General features: G+C 26.9%; 3 protein-coding genes across 5 annotated transcripts; 2 read left to right on the top strand and 1 right to left on the bottom strand.

Annotated features, from left to right (window-relative positions):
- The first annotated feature begins 1,339 nt into the window (after window positions 1-1,339).
- Window positions 1,340-7,256, top strand: LOC111029383. Its single transcript, XM_022308358.1, has 3 exons — window positions 1,340-1,573; window positions 4,528-4,901; window positions 6,102-7,256. Exons 2-3 carry the CDS (start codon window positions 4,539-4,541, stop codon window positions 6,642-6,644), a joined length of 906 nt encoding a protein of 301 aa, XP_022164050.1. The 5' UTR covers window positions 1,340-1,573; window positions 4,528-4,538; the 3' UTR covers window positions 6,645-7,256.
- LOC111029368 (methylosome subunit pICln-like) lies at window positions 2,220-2,810 on the top strand. The gene has a single exon (XM_022308338.1). The coding sequence runs from the start codon at window positions 2,220-2,222 to the stop codon at window positions 2,808-2,810; it is 591 nt and encodes a 196-aa protein (XP_022164030.1).
- Window positions 7,257-8,585: 1,329 nt separating the features above from the next.
- LOC111029399 (protein FAM126B) lies at window positions 8,586-14,810 on the bottom strand. Of its 3 annotated transcripts, none has more exons than XM_022308383.1 (12): window positions 14,512-14,810; window positions 14,265-14,405; window positions 13,951-14,141; window positions 12,670-12,804; window positions 12,296-12,421; window positions 11,949-12,172; window positions 11,746-11,883; window positions 11,070-11,200; window positions 10,879-10,995; window positions 10,066-10,472; window positions 9,859-9,940; window positions 8,755-8,851 (listed from the first exon to the last, which is right to left on the bottom strand). In XM_022308383.1, exons 3-11 carry the CDS (start codon window positions 14,098-14,100, stop codon window positions 9,899-9,901), a joined length of 1,470 nt encoding a protein of 489 aa, XP_022164075.1. In that variant the 5' UTR covers window positions 14,101-14,141; window positions 14,265-14,405; window positions 14,512-14,810; the 3' UTR covers window positions 8,755-8,851; window positions 9,859-9,898. The 3 variants fall into 3 exon arrangements, with proteins under 3 accessions (XP_022164076.1, XP_022164075.1, XP_022164074.1); XM_022308382.1 differs by having other exon boundaries at window positions 14,516-14,810; XM_022308384.1 differs by lacking the exon at window positions 9,859-9,940 and having other exon boundaries at window positions 8,586-8,851; window positions 14,516-14,808.
- Window positions 14,811-19,575: the final 4,765 nt, after the last annotated feature.

Genomic DNA, 19,575 nt, shown 5'->3' with positions numbered 1-19,575 from the left:
CCCGCATGTGTTGTCTCCGTCTTACAAGTGCGTGCCACATAGGTTTTTTATTATATTTTAATTTTAACGCGAGTTATGAGTATTTTAAAATTGTAAATTTTTTATACATCTTAAAATACTCATAACTCGCGTTAAAATTAAAATATAATAAAAAACCTATGAGGTTGACTAGATAATAATCTTACCTTTAGATTTTATAAGAGGTCAATTCGCACTAATTTTTAAACTAACGGAGCTACACGTGTTATGCTGAGCTTAAAATTTGCTATGGTACGCACTTGTAAGACGGAGACAACACATGCGGGTATCACACTATCACGTCCTCTTAAGTTATATTTACTCAGGTATATTTTTACTCAGGTGTAAATTTGGGCAACTCGTACGAGCGCTTTTCCGTCTTTACGACATGCCGACATGTCTAAAAATATTTTGGTCAAACACCGTGGCGATGTTGCGTATCTAGAATTTTTAAGAGTCCCCCTATCTGACACATAAGGACATGGATATACTATAAATTATAATACATATGAACAATCTACATAATTCAAACCAATTTATCAATAACCATACATTTATACAGAAAAATTGTGAAGAAGGATTGAATGGCCGGTAGGGCTTCTTTGAAAACACCACCGGTCATAACTCATATCACAGATTAAAATATTAATCTGTGCTCATATAGTATACCTATATAATCACTGAGTATGATAAATCATGTTATATCTGTATATTATGATTTAAGGTCATGATCACGGATTAATCCGTGGTCATGATACACATAACAACCTTTTTTTTGGATAGTTGATTTAAGCAATAATGAATATGAGGATGCGACTAAAAAACGACTTGGGAATTAAGGGAATCAGTGCGTAGGTACTAATCTGCAGTTGCGTCATTTGGGGGAAGGCAGGTGGGCTTTTGCCCCATAGAATAATCCTTTTAAGTATTTTATGATGATACTAATTACTATAATTGTATCTATTCTGTGCTATTACTATATTATGATGACTGGTAACTGGTTTTAATTAAAGAATAAAATCCCGGCGGGCCGCTCGTTTTCATTTAACCATGATATTATATTTTATTAGTTATGTTACGCGTTTGTAAGACAAAAACAATCCGCATAGCGTGTCGCGTGTTCATATTATATTTCATTATTTTTATTTGTAATGTGTTTATTGTATATAACATAATCCCAATTAAAATAAGTACAAGTAATAAAGAAAAGAAACCTGTAAATGGCTACAGGAATGTCCAGATCTCGAAAATTGAAATTAACCATCATTTTCTTTATTTGGTCAACCTGTAAAGAGTGTAAACAAGTCATGAACCAACCTTATTATTATGCCTTGCTGGTCACTGGTATACTTTATAATGCAATTGAGGAAAGATCCTATACCTGTCCTGCCTATTCAATGTTTTAAAGATTTATAATTATTTATTATCCGTCACATTGCTCTTGAACTTGATTTTTGTAAATTTGTGTCCGGTGTTCCTCGTTCGTTCTGTATTTTAAATATTTTGTCCTCATTTTACGGTGTACACATTTGTTCATATTGTATTATTATCTCAGGTAAGACTCATTATGGTTGCTATCTAAGTTTATATACTATATCCACATTGGAGATTTCGTAATAAACGTGGCTCTTTAAAATACCGCCATAGCTGTACGTTTTGCTATGCCGCTGAAGTCGAAAAATGTAGTTAATGTATTTCTCGTTAGGTCATACTGCTACTGCATTTTAACTAATTAGTAATTATAATTAAAGATATTATATATTAATTGTTTATTGATATTTATTTTCTTTTAATTCTTTTATTTATTTACCTACCTTTGAAACTAGATTAAATACACAATATACCTAAAGAAGTGACCTACTCATAGATTTTCTCTCTCTTTGACAGTTTAGGTAGTAAAATATTTTTATATTTTGAATAGGTACAGCATAAATAGTAACTCCTCAATCGATAATGCCAATTTGAAAAATAAATATTGATTACTTCAATTAATTAACTACTTATTGTAATACAATAAGAAATTCTAAGGTTTCCAGCTTTTTGCACCAGTAGTGTTTAAATGTTTAGTTGTTAATTGTTGTCTTTCTATTTAGGCTTAGGCTATTTGTTTTGTGTTTTTCAGCGTCAAGCCGTTATCTATATTGTTAATTATATAGTTTCCATATAAAAGTAATAAATAATAATATAAACATAGAATAAAAATGGATACTCTTGCTAGTTTTAATGAAGAAGATGAATCAATTCAGCTCTGTGAACCTAATATTACATTTATAGTTGACGAGGCTACATTTGGAAAAGGGACTCTGTATGTTGCTGAAAGTAAACTTTACTGGAAAAATGATGCAACTAATCAAATAGTTAGTATTGATTACAAATCCATGTGTGTATTTGGTACATGTAATCATCCAGTAGTACACGAAAAACCTTGTTTGCAAATTATAGTTGATTTTGCTTATAAACCTTCTGATAGTATACAACATGAAAATGGACAAAACCTAAATGGTAACAATCATATTAATGGAGATGATGATTCTGAAGAAGATGATGGAGTTGATGAAAATGAAGATGAAGATGAAGAAGGAGAAATGAAATCTAAAATAAAACTAGTACCTGACACCCCAGAATGTCTGAATGAAATATATGGAGCATTTACACGTGTCCAGCCGTTACATAATACTAATGATCCGGATAGTGAAGAAGAAGAAGAAGCAGATGATGATTTTTATTATAACGAAAATGATGAATTTGAAGACTATGATGAAGATGATACTGAACAAATATTGAGGAATTGAAGTTTCCGAATTAAATGTTTCATGCATTTAATTTTTATTTACACATGTTATTCTCATAGGCCCATTTTATTTTATATTAATTTCCAATATTTTCCATTAATAATTAACTGATGTTTATAAACAAAATTTGTAATTTATATTTCATTCTTTATCATTTATTCTTTTCATTAAAATTAATTTTAAAAATGCCCTAATATTTTGTACAATTTAATTAATGTATTAAAGAATATACTAAATGTTTATTTGATTAGCATTCTAGAAACATCAATAGTTTTATTTTATACAAGTAATAATTTGATTGTATGATTCAGTTATATCTATACTTTAATTAACTTTATAGTTGCATGAATAATTTGATTTAAAAATCATATTTTTGTCTGTACTCTTATTTTTTTTTAAATATAAATAATTTATAGCAAAAGAAATTCTATACTTTATACTTGCATGATTAAAAGATATCCGATACTTAAACTAATGAATATTCTCTTTTGTAATTATCTTTCAATGTATTATTTTTCCAAATGTATGTAAATGTTAATTTATTATGGATATGCATTTCCATTTTAAACTATACATTTATATTTAAGTTCTGATAGTTAATTTCCTATTTAATAACAAAATATGACTAATCAGTCATTCATTTCAAATATAATTAGTGGTTGGTTGTTACCTACGAAATGTAGTAAATGATCCCAATAATGTCCTGAGCAATAATATTAAATTAGGGAAATCTTTTTTGTTTGATAGTTAATCTGTTGGCTTATAAAAACACTCATTATGAGAAACTATTATTGTTGTGAAGATTGATTTAATTTATCTGTATTTGTTATTAAGGTGTCATACTAAATGAATTCTTTTCATGAAGTATAAATATTAATTGGTTAAAAATTAAATCAACATTTTAAGATGTAGGAATAATAAAATTAAACAATATCACATAGTAATTTTGTATAATACTAATAATTGTACTAATTAAAACTTGTATCTGTTTCAAAAGAAAATCAACATTTTACAATTTAAAATAAAATATTTAAATACCTACTTATTTTTTTTTTAAATTTAAAAATGCAGGAACCTTCTTTTAATCACTTGAGCTTATTGTATACAATTTGTCTGGATTGTACAATCCAAATAAAATACTAAAAAAAAAACAATTTTAAATAAAGGGATACGTACAATCTAAATATTTTATTTTCAATACATAAGTTAATTTGATAAACTTTGTATCAACACATACATTATAAAATTACAATCTATGACTCAGTCTTAATGCAGTTGTTGATGACTCAAACATTTAATTAGTTAGGGAGTTTTATATGTATAATATACATATAAATATTCCCTTATAATTCTCATTAAGCTACTATGAATAAATTATTTCATTTGATAAAAATTGTATGAACTTGTAATGTGGGTTAAAAATTCCATAGACACATAGTATGTGGTCTAAAATTCCCATACACTTAATTGCAAATTCTAGAAGTACGCAACTCTACGAAATTGAGATACTTGATTTCAAAATTTATTGAGTCAAATTAAATTTTGAAAGATCTATTCTTTTAACTACATGCACTTAAAAACTGTATTTATGAATGTGTTGTTGTGGAGTGTAGATGTCAGTTTCTGTAAGAAATTTCTCTTCCTGTTAATTTTTTTTGAAATGGGTGAAATATTTTCAATAATCTTATTAAAATGAAAAATTATTTTTTGATTTTAGAAGAATAAAAAATGACCGAAGCTGTGGTGAGTGGAAAAGATACCCGCTGTTTATTCATTAACAATGGTGATGATTTGTTGACTTTAAAAAAAGTTGTATCCAAAAAAACAGACAAAGACGATGAAAAACTTAATAAATCTGTAGAAACCAATGGCAGTGAATTAAATGGAAACCACAATAAAACTGATAGCATAAATTTTGATGTCGATAATACATCATCATTAGAACCAAATTTAGAAATGGATAGTGATACAGATCGTAATATTACTATTGGTTCAATTTGCACCCAAGAAGATCGAGAATCAGAAACTATTGATATCTCTAATGAAAATTCAAATGAAGCCGATGTAAAAAACAGTGAAAAAGATATTCAAGTATGTTTAAATTATATAGAATATAATTTTGTTAAACTTAGAAACTAAAATAAAATTCATTACCCTTATTATTTAGGTTGGATTAATTAATGTCTTAAAAATTGGCGCACTATAAATTTAAGGGGATTCGATACCGTCATTTTCTGTTTTTGTCTAACACACGTGTGATATAATAATTTAGACGTGTTTTTTGCCAAATATACCAATTGATCTTATGAAGCGATAAGAATTCTATAAACAGATTTGAATTTGTTGTCAAGTCTACTTGAAATCGACTTTCCCACATTTATGATTTTTTGATTTTAACTTCTCCGAAAATTGAAATACAAACATTTTTAAATGCTCTTTTTTAATATGACATTTTTAGGAATTTGGGGGATAATATCAAAAATGTGGTAAAGTCGATTTTAAGTAGACTTAACGACAAATTCAAATTTGTTTTCAGATTTATTATCGCTTCATTAGATCAATTGGTATATTTGGCAAAAAACACGTCTAAATTACTATGTCATGCGTGTGTTAAGACAAAAACAGCAAATGGCGGTATCGAATCCCCTTAAGTTATTATCTCATTATATCAAGATACAGGAAAAATAAAAACAAATATATTTATATGAAATATTGTCTTAAACGAACCAATATTTAAAGAGAAATAGTTAGAGTAGATTTTTAATAAAAATATTTTCTGTGTGTTATAAATATTATATTATATATTTAAATCACAATTTTTTCTATGATGTTAAGGTTAACTAATATCATTAACGGATAGAAGATAAAAATATTTTTATATTTTATAACTTTTGTACAACAGTGATGGGAGGAAGGGGATAACATTCCTCCACTTTTTATAATTTACATTTTCTATCTCTTCTCTTATTTTGACCCACATCGAACCCTGGTCTTAAAGTAATTAAATACATACAAGTATATTTTTGAGTAAAACGTGTCAGTTTCAAATCTTTTTTGCTGACCGCAGTTTCATGATATTTTTTTTAACATCCTCTTCTTCTTATAAAGATTCATATAAGACTTTATACTGGTGTGACTCAGTTTTATTGTTAAATTAGGTGTATACGTCAAAAACAAGGCTAGAATAGCTGCATAATATTACATGGAAAAATGTTTTACTTTTATGTTGCTTATTAATTAATAAGTAATGTGAATTCCAATTCTCAGTTTAAAAATTATTTAATTTTTCAGGTTAATTCAATCAAGTGTCTGGATATTCCATATTCTCCTAGTGATTCTTTATACGATAATGATTCACACGATTTGGAATATGATGATTCAGAATTAAATAATATTGAGTCACCTGCGTCTTACTTTAATATATCAGCTAGGGCGCCATTACATTCTTATAAAGATTTAGACACTACGTTTGAGGATGATATTTTATTACTGGAAAAAGAAGTATTAAATAATGAACGAAAAAGAAAATTTGAAGATTTAGCAGAACAAGAACAGAAGTCTACTAAGATAATTAAATTGTGGAACTTGATGAAATATCCTTTTCAAAAAATAACTTATGGTACTTCGATAAGTGAAGATAAATCAAATATTTCTATAGCTGAGATCATAGTTGAAAAAGAGAATTCTGTTGAACCCGAGACGGCTGATTGTGAAAGCAACAGTGATAATGCAAAAAATGAAGAAAAAAACACTCAAAACAACGTTGAGTCAGGTGAAGATAGTGAGGATACTTCAATAAATGTGAATACACAAAAATTCTGTAACATAATGTAATATTAATTGCAAGCTGTTAAATTTAATTATTGTAATATTCTTGTCTTAAAGAAATGTATGTTCATCAAATAATACGTTGAATATTTTGGTTTTTTTGACTCAATTGGTCAATTACAACGTGTGTTTCCTCTTTTACTCAAATTTTTATTTTTGTTTTTATTACCCGTACCATTAAATTTAAATTATGAATGATCATTTACAGTGTCTTAGAATTACTGAAGAGATAGATTTTTCATTGTAATTTTTTTAATTTTTTGAACATATCAATAACAATTCTTTATGTTCTAACTAACATTTAACTCTTTTTCCTTGCATATTTAAATGCAGCATTATGTTCCAAATTGGTTGAATATCAATAACTGTTATAAATTTATGTTAAATTACAGTAAGTATTAATTATGAAAAACAACATATTTTATATGCATTGAAATATATTTTTCAATATGTTTACTTTTTAATCATGTTATTGTTTTATTTTTCAAGGCGGTTATTTTTATTGTATTTCATTATTTTTTTTGTCCAAGTAATAACCTTAGAAAAGTTGATAAGAATATTTATCTATCTTTAATTATTTACTCCTAGTGGTTGTTAAGACAGAGGTATTAGTAGTACTATATTATAAATTATAATATTTAGCAAATTTGGTTGAAATGTATTATAGTTATAGAATTAATCATGTTTTTAAAAGTTCATTTCTCTTTTTTTTATTTATTTAAAATGTGTAAAAATTGATTTTGACTTAATAGTATTAAAAATATAAATTGTGTTGTCGGTGGTTTACACTTAAAATTATTCAGTTATGATTTCATAGTTAAAAAATTAAGAAATTTAAATCGCCTCACATTTTTGTAATTAAGTTTTTTTGACGAATACTTACCAATCATTTTTCATGTGTTTATTATTAATACTTATTTGCATAAGAAATAATACTACTTAATATGTTAGTATTTTTTTTTAAGTACATCAAATATAATTTTAAAATAATTATATTTTTATTTTGTAATTAATATAACTGTGTGATACACATAAATATTTCTTAATGATGTATATCTTGTTCAAATCCACAGTATAGTATAGAAAGTAGAACTAGATATAGTACATGTTCAATAAGTTTTTCAGTAAGCTGTGTATTTTATTCATTTTTATAAGACCCTGTATACAAATAAAAGTATTAGAAATATTTTTGCTGTGTATTATTTTTAAATATTTTGTATTTAATTAAATTACAAAATTATTAATTTTGTAACTAATAAATATAGAGTACAATGTTAATAGAGTAATACATTCTTTTGAAATTTCTTTATTCAACTAAAGAGTAAACTGGTTCTCGCGTATGGGACTGATTGCTGTATGTAGCCTGATCCCTTAGTTGATTAGTCAGTGGCAATCATTACTGGTGGTATGAACCATGACATAACTAACATTGTTTATATTGTTTCTGGTGTTGATGTTTCACAGGTGGGTGAAGGCAGTGGTTTCAGTTGGTGAGGTGTGAGGTCTTGTGCAGACACAACATTGTACACTCTTAAGTTGAATAGTATTCCTAAACATTAATTTTATTTTTTCAATTTTCCAACAAAACTCTAACTGTGTTTGTACGATTGTAATCGTCTCAGTAATTATTCAAATCTTTAAACTGTTTTATTGACTTTAATTCCTTTACTCATATTTATAGTAATAAAGTATATAATATAATAATCCCTATGATCTAACACTAGTTATTTAGGTATTATATATTCATAAAATTATACTGGCCAGTCTAGGTATTAAAAATTGTATTACTGCTCTTCACCGATATTCATTAATTTTTGTCTCCTTCTATTATGTAAATTGTATGCGACTTAAGCAACGTAGGCCTTGTATATAGCTAGAGACGAGTTTGTACCTATATAGATACTTCTTAAGATTTTGATTGTAAAAAAACTAAAAAATGTTTGTTTTAAATTATTGAAGATTTTAATTTAAATTATAACATTGGTTATTAATGTACAGTATAACAATTTCAATAATAAGATTAAAATTAATTAAGTACATACAGTATAAGATAAAATTATATAAACATTTAATCTTGATTATCACAATAAAATTCTAGGTCTATTAAATAATTTTGATACAATATAAGAAAATCACACCAAACCAAACTTCCTTGTCCATAGGCCCAATATAATAAATAATTGTATTGCAAGTCATAAAGCTGTACTCTCCATCTGTAACATAGACAATTTAGGTTTACAAATCCATTTATTTACTCTAATACATTTTGGCATCAAATACTTAAATTAAAAAAATACACCATTTATTATACTGTAAAAATTAAGGTCCAATATTTTAAAGTATTTAAACGCTGACGATGATTGACAACTAGGATAAAAAATAGTCAGTATAATATTATGTAAAACCTAAATGTTTATTTTTGATCAAAACATTTCATTATTACTGAATGCAAATATTGTCTTGATTGTTATAAATTCTAATATTATTCTTAATTAAATTTTATTGCAAACAATTAATTTAAATACTTATAATTAACTTTTAAGAAATTGATTGTTTTATATATTTAAAATATGCTACAAATCAAATTTCACGATTCATGCTTTATTTCCATTATGCACCATTTGATTCTAATTGATGCTAATAGATTGGGTTTTTTCTATGTGATCATTTTTAACTATAGTTTGACTGTGAAGTTCTTTGAAACTCCAATATTCATTTAGTTATACACAATATACTGTATATTACATGTCAAAATATGTTAAATAAGTATCATGAGTATACGGTATTAAATATTAAATAATGAACTGAACCCCAGATTATTCAATATAATATAAATACATCAAGTGATCAATATACTATGTTAATGACTATTTACTTTATTTCCCCAGTTAACTAACAAGTAATGAACAAAGAGTATCATTATTCACACGTTTGTTGGAATAAATTTTAAAATAAATCAGTATTTCGTCTTGGGAATTATTGAGTATTTACTACAATCATACTATAAATTTCATTGAAAAAAGGTAATAATAAATATTGAAGTACATAATAAAAGAAAAAAAATATACAAAGTAGTAAATATGTAACTACTAAAAATATTCATGCAACTAAAGGTAAACTAGTATTCAATAATATTAAGCACTACAACAACTTATACACATGAACAATAATAGCGAATGTCATTAGAACATTAATTTGTATGCGACATTAATAGTATTACCAATATGAATAGTGAAGAATGAGGGTTTATAACTTATAAGTTAATGGAATCTTTCTTTGTAACACTTTACGTTTACACCCATCTGAAAATATGTATTAAACAATATCGTACATGTAACAATGTTTTTTAAGAAAAATTGAAATTATCATCAGGTACATTAAACAATATTTAGTAGAGTAAAATAAAAAGTTACTGTAAAATAATTACCTGAATTGATCTAGAAGATTCTAATTCAACAGACATACTGGGATTTCTTCTATTTAATAATGGTGTCATAGTAGAACGATCATCATGTCCTAAACCAGTTTTAGAATCAGATATGTCAGACCCAGCTAGATCTATACCACTTTCGTCAGTTTCATAAATGTCTGAACCATTTTGAGTGTTTAACTTTGAAGTTTTTATATTTCCTGAATTTTTTACAGCAGTAGCTATTTTTTCAGCAGTTTTTTTGCCAAAATTAGCAGCGATTTTTGGTAAACTCCTTTTAACTGGTACTGATTCAGCACTTGGATTATTTAAATCATTAGTTTCTTCTGTTATTGATGATAAATTTGCAGCAGCATCAGAACTTTCATCAAAAGTTCCTTGAATATTTTGAATTGGAATGTCATCTAAAATAATAAGTTTGAAATTTAAATGATTTTGTAACAGTATTCAGCACTAAGCATTCAACATTCTCCAAAATATATTGTATGTTATAATTTTTTTTAAATATGCAAATAAATGTTCAAAAGTACAAAGCCATTAAAAATGTATGTATAAAAATATTATTTGACTGAGAAGAAAATACAAGACTTAAATGCTTAAAACTATTAGTTTGATACCTATGCATAAACAGTGTCAGGAATGTACTTTTCTGCAAGAAACACAATTTTTAAAGTATCTAAAAAATCAGAAAAACTATTGCTTTGCACATACTCAAACATTTATCATGACTTAAATAAATGACCACCAAGTTGTTTTGTATGGTCGTGTGTTAAATATACATTTTAGAAAAATATTTGTCTATTTTATTACCGGGTAACTTTTTAGTTCTAAATGATGCGTTTGTTATCATTGATTTAGATACTGGTGTGCTACAAGTATTACTGCTTACAGGTGTACCCACTGATGATACGTTAGCTGATTGTCCACCTAAATGTTTTTTATAAAATAAATATATTTTACACATAAAAATCAAAACAATATAACTGATTACTTTAACTGACCTTCAAAAAATCCTTGACAAGAATTTTTAATTGCATTTGCTAATAATATCACTTCACAATAACAACTGTAACATGCACGGTAATAAATATCTTCTAAAGCTTGCAACGCTTCCGCTTTTCCACAGTTAAATCTTTAATAACATTTATGATAAAAATTAATAAAAAAATTATTAACGTTTAATGGTTGTAGAAGATGGAATATTTATTTGATGTTGAGTTAGGAGATTTTATAAACAGAATACAAATGAAAACAATTAAAATGTTCAAATTCTATCAATTTTAATTCTGTTTTGAATTATGCAACTATGTGTTTATTTTCCTATCTAATGACACAGTGGGTGGTCATAAGTCACTTAATATTTATAGTAGCGTTATCTAGATATTAAACAATTTTTAAGGTATTTATTAACATTTATAATGTTTAATTTTTTTTGTAAATTAGCTATTTTTCAATAAATGTTGATGAAAGTAATTTAGATTAAAACAGATTATACCAAGCAAAATGTAAATTTTATCTTCGAATTTGGTATCAATATTTTTAATAGATAAAGACTACAGTAATGTTCATATGGAGTTTACAGGGTAAACAAGAGGAAGGCATTGGCACAGTGCATACACAATTACTGTCTATAGTCAGGCGTGATTATTATTTAGTATATATAGCTATAATACTTACATTGAAATATATAAGCAGTAGAGTAGATGAATCAAGAATTTGGGAGAAAGTGGGATACGTGGTAATGTTGTTGATGTTGATATATCAGAATTACTGAATGATGTTGAACGCTTATTGAAATAACCCTGAGTAACCATTCTATAACAATAAGTAAGACGAAAATGATAAATCATGATATAATATTAAACAATAAATAAACTTACTTAGATGTAACTCTATAAAAACGATCAAATGGATCATATACTTCTGGCAGGAGGTTTAAATTTTTGTAGTAAATGAAATATAAATTACTAAGAACTTCCATTCTATTAGACGCAGATAGTCTTTCAATTTGATTAAATGGCCCTCGGCGGACTGGGTGTGTGTCTCTTTGTTCTAAGCGACGAATGGCAGTCTCTGTTAATGAAGTTGGAGCCAAACTACTAGGCTAAACATTAAATAGGTAAACTAATATTACAATAATAAATAACAATTATAAGTTAGCTAGTTATTTATTTTCCTATTCTTTAATAGGTATATTACATTTTCAGTAAATAGTTAAAATACATACTTCATGGTAAATAGATGGCTGAGCTAATGATGGCAAACGAAATGATATAAATCTAGGTGTATTATTTTCATCTACAGCTTCAAGATTGTAAATTCCAATTAGTAATGCTTCAATGCTACGACAGCTCTAATAACAAAATAATAATAAAAAAATAATGTATTGATAAATGCCAAATTCTTAAAAAAATATGAACATTTAAAAAACTATTCTCAATACATTCTTCTGAAATTTATAAAATAAATTCAATATTTCAATATACATAGTTATACTAAATAAGTATCATTGCCTATAGATTTAAAATAGTAAAAAATAAAAATACAGAATTAGAACCACAAAAAATTTGTAGGATATATAAAAATACTAATGTTACTTACTTGCTTGTCAACATGGGCAATAGAATTAAGATAACTGTATGTTAAGTGCGGTATAAATAGTAGAACAAATAAATGTAAATCTGTTTCTTCAGTTCGATAACAATTAAAAAGTGCACCACAAATACGATCAACTAACTGCAAAATGAATTGAAATTTTTGTTAAACACACAATATAAAATTGGTCAATAAATTCAACATAAAAGAAAAATTGTCTTAAAGTTTTTTATTTTTTAATCCCTATTAATTGTTTGGGTAATTTCATAATAATATAATTAATACCCAGGTATAATTGCTGTAAGTTTTTAAATATTTTTATTAATTGTACAATAAATTATAATAGTATATTCAGGATAGTGCCTACCTATCTTAACAGTACAAACTATTCAAATAAATACATATAATAAGAATATTTGAGACAGAGGAAAAGTAATGCATCTATTGCAAAATTGCTGAGGTAATATGATTAAGATTAATAAGTCACCCTGCAGGCACTTAGCTTGATAAAACTAAATTACAAATCTTTCTATTGAGTCTCTGGTGCCCAGATTTACAGGAAGTGACAAAATACTTGATAGGACAATAAATTGATAAATTAATATATAATTGATTAAGTTATTAAGGATTATGAACATACATAAAGTGTTATAAGTTTAATGATTTGCAGAATTAATTGATGCATTTTTTATCCACCATTTTATTTAATCACTCAGAAGTCTTTTATCTAGTCACTTCACAACTCTATACATAATATATAAAAGAGTAATAAACCCCCTTTTCTATTAGGCTAAGATAATAAATAATAATTAAATATATTTTTAGAAATTATGGGAATAAATATACAATGAAAATATTGTGGTTTATTATTCATTATAAATCACATTTTATTCATGACTTATATGATATAAGTTTACATTAATTTTATTTTAATATTCAATAGTAGATATATATTTTTTATTCAGACAGCAATTTAACAGCATTGAGTATATCATTGTAAATATAAAAACATACAACATAATAAACTCAATGGTAATACTACAACGTAATGTTAAGGTAATTGTATTATTTGAGTTGATAGTACTATTGTTTTATTTTAAACAAAAAAGTACCTATTCTAAACATGAAGAAATATATTATAATTTTATGATTTATAATAACTAAAAATTATAAAATATATTATTGTAGTACCTAATTACATTATTTTGTAATTATAATTAACACTATTAACTATATTATTAAAACTAGCTATAATTAAAAAACATATTGCCTCGCTATGAAATTTACCTTAGAATATTTATGAATATCATCAAGTACAGCATATATTGATTCTATAAGCGTCTTATTCTGTGATGTTGTTATAGCAAATGTTGCCCAGTCGTCTTTTTCCAATGTGGCAAACTCTGATAACCATTCTTTCACTGAGTTTTCCACCATGATTTGATCTCATTACATTCGAATAGCCAATAATACAATAACTAAACAAAAAGTAAAAATATTTCTCTTGATAAATCATGAAAATTTAATTTTATATTACATAACATTTACAAACAAATGTAAACGTATGAAGTAATAAAATGATCTCACTATTCTCCACTTACTTTAATTAAAATCACCGAATTTTAGGTTACAGATTAACCCAAATTGATATGGATCAAATATCGAATATTAAAACAGTGGCATAATATACAGGAAGTGAATAAACTTTATTCCATAATCCCATGTACAGTAATGAGCTATAACTATATTAAAAAATTGATTGAACTTTTATAATTCAGCAACATGACTTATAAAAATTAAGCTTGTAACAGCGAAAATAGATCAAATATTTTATAAAAATCAAAGTACCTACATTTTTCCTCGAAAAAATCTGAAAATGTTAATTCTTAACTTGACCGCACACCAATAACCCGTTTAGTGACAATTAAGTACCAGGTAACTAACACATTTACGATTTACTCTCACCAGGTCTGTTGCCGTCCGTAATCAGTATGACTATGAAATAATACTGTACGTCTGTACCGTACAACTGTATAATGTGTACTACTGCCAGTATTCGGTGTAGTAGTTGTAGTTCTACTCTCAAACGATTGATAAATGATATATTAAAATGATACTTGATGATTACGGCAATAGCACGAAATAACCTATCTCGTGATTACTGATTATAGTCAGTGTACCATAGACATATATAAACAATATCAATATATGTCTATGTATACCAGTATACCACAGAACAATATTTGATTAAACAGTACGTTTTCACCAAACATCGAGGTCATTAATATTGACCTCGATTATGTTGGTATCGATATTAGATTTTACGCAATGCCTAGGGGAACCAAATAAAATTTTTTTTGCCGTGTAGCCATCGATACATATTACATACTATAATACAATAATTGTCAACTATTAGTCCCAGACCCCAGTCAAATTAGATGAAAAATGGACAAAAAAGATTTGAATTTTGGTACACACTTAAAATGTGTCTTCTCAATGAACATACTAAAAATCCTGGAGCTTAACCCCTGTCCATGTGCGTATCGCTCCATCCCCCCCAAAAAAGGGGTGAAATCTACGCATCCCGACATTTTTCTCATAACTCGTTAACGTTGAACTCGATAAAAATTGTCGATAGGAATATACAATTTCAATTACTCAAATTTTTCAAGTGTTGAATTTAAGTACGATTACTTTTTTTTAGACAAAATGTATTTCTAGTTGTACACCAAAATGGTATATTAGAACAATTATTATAGGTAGGCTTACATTTGTACATAATTATATATTTATTATTTTTATATTCATTACGTACGATCAAGATACATTGATATAATCAATAAAATCCTTCCACAGAATATATGAAATATATAAATTAAATAAATACATAAAAATATTATACATTATATAAATATATATAAATTTCATATATTCTGTTTCTGTGGTCGAACGATGTTGGGTTGACACTTGATAAATGATAATACGAACACATTTTTCACATAAAATAATAAAATTGAATTTGAAAATTCACCGAAAGACAAGAGTTGAATTTCGGCAAAACGGCATACCTACACTTACTAGTTACTATATGCTTTGTCAATGAGCATACATTCATACTGTAAGTCATGACCCCTTGCATGAATGCTTTCTATATGGACTATGGTCATATCTGATATGTATGTGCCCCACTAAAACTTACATAAACGTTTAACTGTATAAAAAATATAGTGTTTTAAGTAAAGTTCATCTAAAATATTTTTCTTAGCGAAAATTAAGTTAAATAATATGCACGCCTACTGCTCTTGAGTATGCATGGCCAGTCATCATTATTTCAATCGAGTCGGCTCTATAAATTGTGCCCACTTCCTTCATAATGAAACTAAATATGCCCATAAATGGAATCACGGGAACACCAAAAAAATCCACCGAAAAATATGTAACTATATAAATATTTCATCATACAATAGTATTATTTTATTATTATGGTTTATAAAGTGAGTAAGTCTCTCTACGGTGTTGGTGATGTACGGTCTCCAAGTGCTCATTCCTGTTTTCGAACCCAGTTGTGGGTAGAACTCAATGCTCTAACTATATCAACCCGAAACGCCCTTTGATAATAATAGAATTTATAATATTAATTTGTATATTATCTATGGAGACACCAATAACTAATTTTACAGAAACCTGGTTAGGCACCTGTGTTGTTAACATTCATGAGAAAACTAGAAAATACTGAACACAGTGTGATATTATTATAATTCTTCTGCTTGAGAGCTACTGACGATTTTCATAATGATGACAGACATTATTGATAATTCATCAAATTTCACCATTTTTAAAATTCTCGTCCTTTCTATTAAACTTATTGACTTCAAACCTTCACCAAACTCAAGAGGAAGTCAATAGCTTTCTTTTGATACCGCTCTGACTTGGTTAGCTCAAATATACAGACGTTTAATATCATTTTTGTCTAAATTAACACTCGATAAGTTCTTCAAAACGTTATTCATAACATTATAACGGAAAAACAAGAAAAAATACATGAAAAAATAGAATATCACTAAACAATAAACAACAAACATAATATATCATTGATCATAATCGGGTAATGATTAAAAATAAATAATAAGCATACATCATACATGCAAAAGAAAACATAAAATATTGTTAATAACATTATTCTAAACAGCGTTTGTGCTTCTTTCTTTACGTCGAACATTACTCTTGTTTTTATGGAAAACGTCATCCATGAATAGGGAATTTTCTTCGAATTTTCACATTTCATTATTTTATATTTTGATATTATAACTAGGTATATGTTAAACTTTTATTTTAGACCAAATATTTGCATTCAAGACTCAAGTCACAGTAGTCGATTTTTAGATTAGTATATAACTTATAATTCGTATTGTAATTTAGTTGCTAAAAAAATATAACTTCCTCAACATTGCAACTATTATGATGGGCACTGTCGGGGAGTATTGGGCTCAACAGTTCCCACCCGTATCCGGTTTTTCGATTGGGAGAAAAAAGGGTACAGGCGGGAAAATGCATTTTAAAAATGTCGATAAACGCACTTGTAGAGTCGTTTCTATGGTTAAAATATTTGGGTATTTGGCATGCAACAAACGACTGAAATAGAAAACCAGATTGCATCTGATTAAAAAAATTATGTGAAAGAACATCATTAAAAAAAAAAGGAAAAAACTTATCACAATAATTAGTTCATTAAAAGATGATTCTTTAGAGGGCACCATCATCATGTTTTCGAAGTATAAAATATTATATACATAAAATATAAAAAGTGGGTAAGTGGATGTCGCTCTGCTGTACATTAGGTGTCTAAGAGGTCGCTGTAATGGATGGTATTAAATTTGAATTCAACGATATCAAATCATTGTATGCGAAAACGATTCTGTCCGGATACGGTATTTCAGTTTAGGATATTTTATATTGTTTTTACTAATTATTACTATAGCCGGTAAATTGAATTAATATAATTCTTAAATTATTAGTGATGCTGGAAAAATATTAAATATAGGTACCTATAAAAAATTGGGCTGTTTTAGTACCGAATTATATTTTCACAATGCCATTAAAAAATATTATTTTGTTTGTTTTTTAATAAAGTTTGGTGTACATATATTTGGATAGTGTTATATTTTTGTAAAAAAAATTATTTTGCATATTTATGATTTTATGATATGAATCTGTATATATTTTATAGATTTTTATAGGTCCATCAGCCTGGCACCCGGAATTCAAAATTTTAGGGTCAGACCATACTAAAAATTAGTAACAAATTGGTAATCATTTGTAAGTTGTAACCGCAAAATCAGAATTTGTAGCTATTAAGTCGTTAATCCTCAAATGATTATTTTTCCATATGGGGTGCAATGTTGGTACCCCGAATTCAAAATGTCGAAGTCAAACTATGATAAAATATTAGTAAGCAATTCGTTTATGTTTTCTTTTGCATGTATGTTTATTGGTTATTCTTATTTTTAATTAATAATTATATATCCATGATATTAAATTGTTTCATTATTTTCCATTTTAACGTAATAAATAAAGTTTTGAAGCTCTTGTCCGCCGCCATTCTGAAAATAGTTCACAAGCAGAAGATAATCATAATAATATCATACTGCATGTATTCACTATTTTCTAGTTTTCTCATGAATGTTAACAACACAGGTACCTAACCAACCTATGTGCGATGGCGCCGCGTCCTATAAAACTACGGGCGTCTGCATAGATAATAAAAGAATTAATATTATAAATTCTATTATTAATATAATCAAAGGGCGTATCAGGCTGATATGTAAGTGGGTGGGCTGACTTCACGTACGTCTATTTTCTCATGGTATTTTTATAAAAACAAGCCCTAAGTCATATTCATTATTCATCATAACTCATAAGTATATATTATCATTTTTAATCGAAAAATTTAAAGTAAAAACGTATAAATTCTATAGGCTGATGACAATTTGCCTTCGTAAACCTGCGGTCATTGGCCCAGTGTGAAAGTACCCATTCAAAAAAATATTAAAATTAATTATATTAAAAAAATTATATCGGTGTCTTGACGAATGTTCGCATACAATTGTGAACGCTTACGGAAAACTATCCCCTCGGTTTATATAGTGTGAACTGTGCATGGTATTGGTCTAATCTAAAATAGGTTGTTCAATTTTAAGCGAACGTTAACATTATAAAACCGCATCCGCCGAGATTCCTTCTTAGCTTAAATGGAGTATAGTTTCGATATCGACAAAATCATACTTTGGATAGCATATGGGTGATATCAATATGTTGTTGAGTATGGTGGATTTTGGAAATTATGTAGTGGACGGAATATTGCAGACGTTTTTCAAAAATGTATTTCAGTATTATTTATCAAATTTAGAAAAAAAACTTAAAGAATCTAAAAAATAAATTATTTCATCGAAATGCGTGTTTTGGGCATTATAATTACACGTAATTTTGAGTTGCGTAATATAATTACAATAAATTACCTACGTGCTGAACAACTCAACTTGTAATTACGAGTTGTGCAAAGGGCACATATTAGTTGATCAATGCATATTTACGAGTTATAATTCAGAATAACGACTTAAAAATTGTAATAATCCATAGTTATGATACAAAAAAAACATTTGGTTGGCCCTTCAACGCTTCCGTAGGATACACAAAAATTGAAAAATGGACGTACAATTCTTTTAAATTACTATTCATATTAGAAAAATCAGATACGAGGTCATTAGTTATTATTATTATGTACCTACTATTGGGTATTATTGAATTATGTTTTTCGAATTATAATCAACAAAATATTTAAAAAATATAAAATAGTACAATTGCATAGCACTAGCATGGACTTTTTTCCGCCTATTTACTTACATTTAACGGGTC

Source organism: Myzus persicae, unplaced genomic scaffold (assembly GCF_001856785.1).
Source record: "Myzus persicae strain clone G006 unplaced genomic scaffold, MPER_G0061.0, whole genome shotgun sequence".
Lineage (NCBI taxonomy): Eukaryota > Metazoa > Arthropoda > Insecta > Hemiptera > Aphididae > Myzus > Myzus persicae.
Note: the sequence above shows the minus strand (reverse complement) of the source record. Positions and strands in the feature narration are given on the sequence as shown.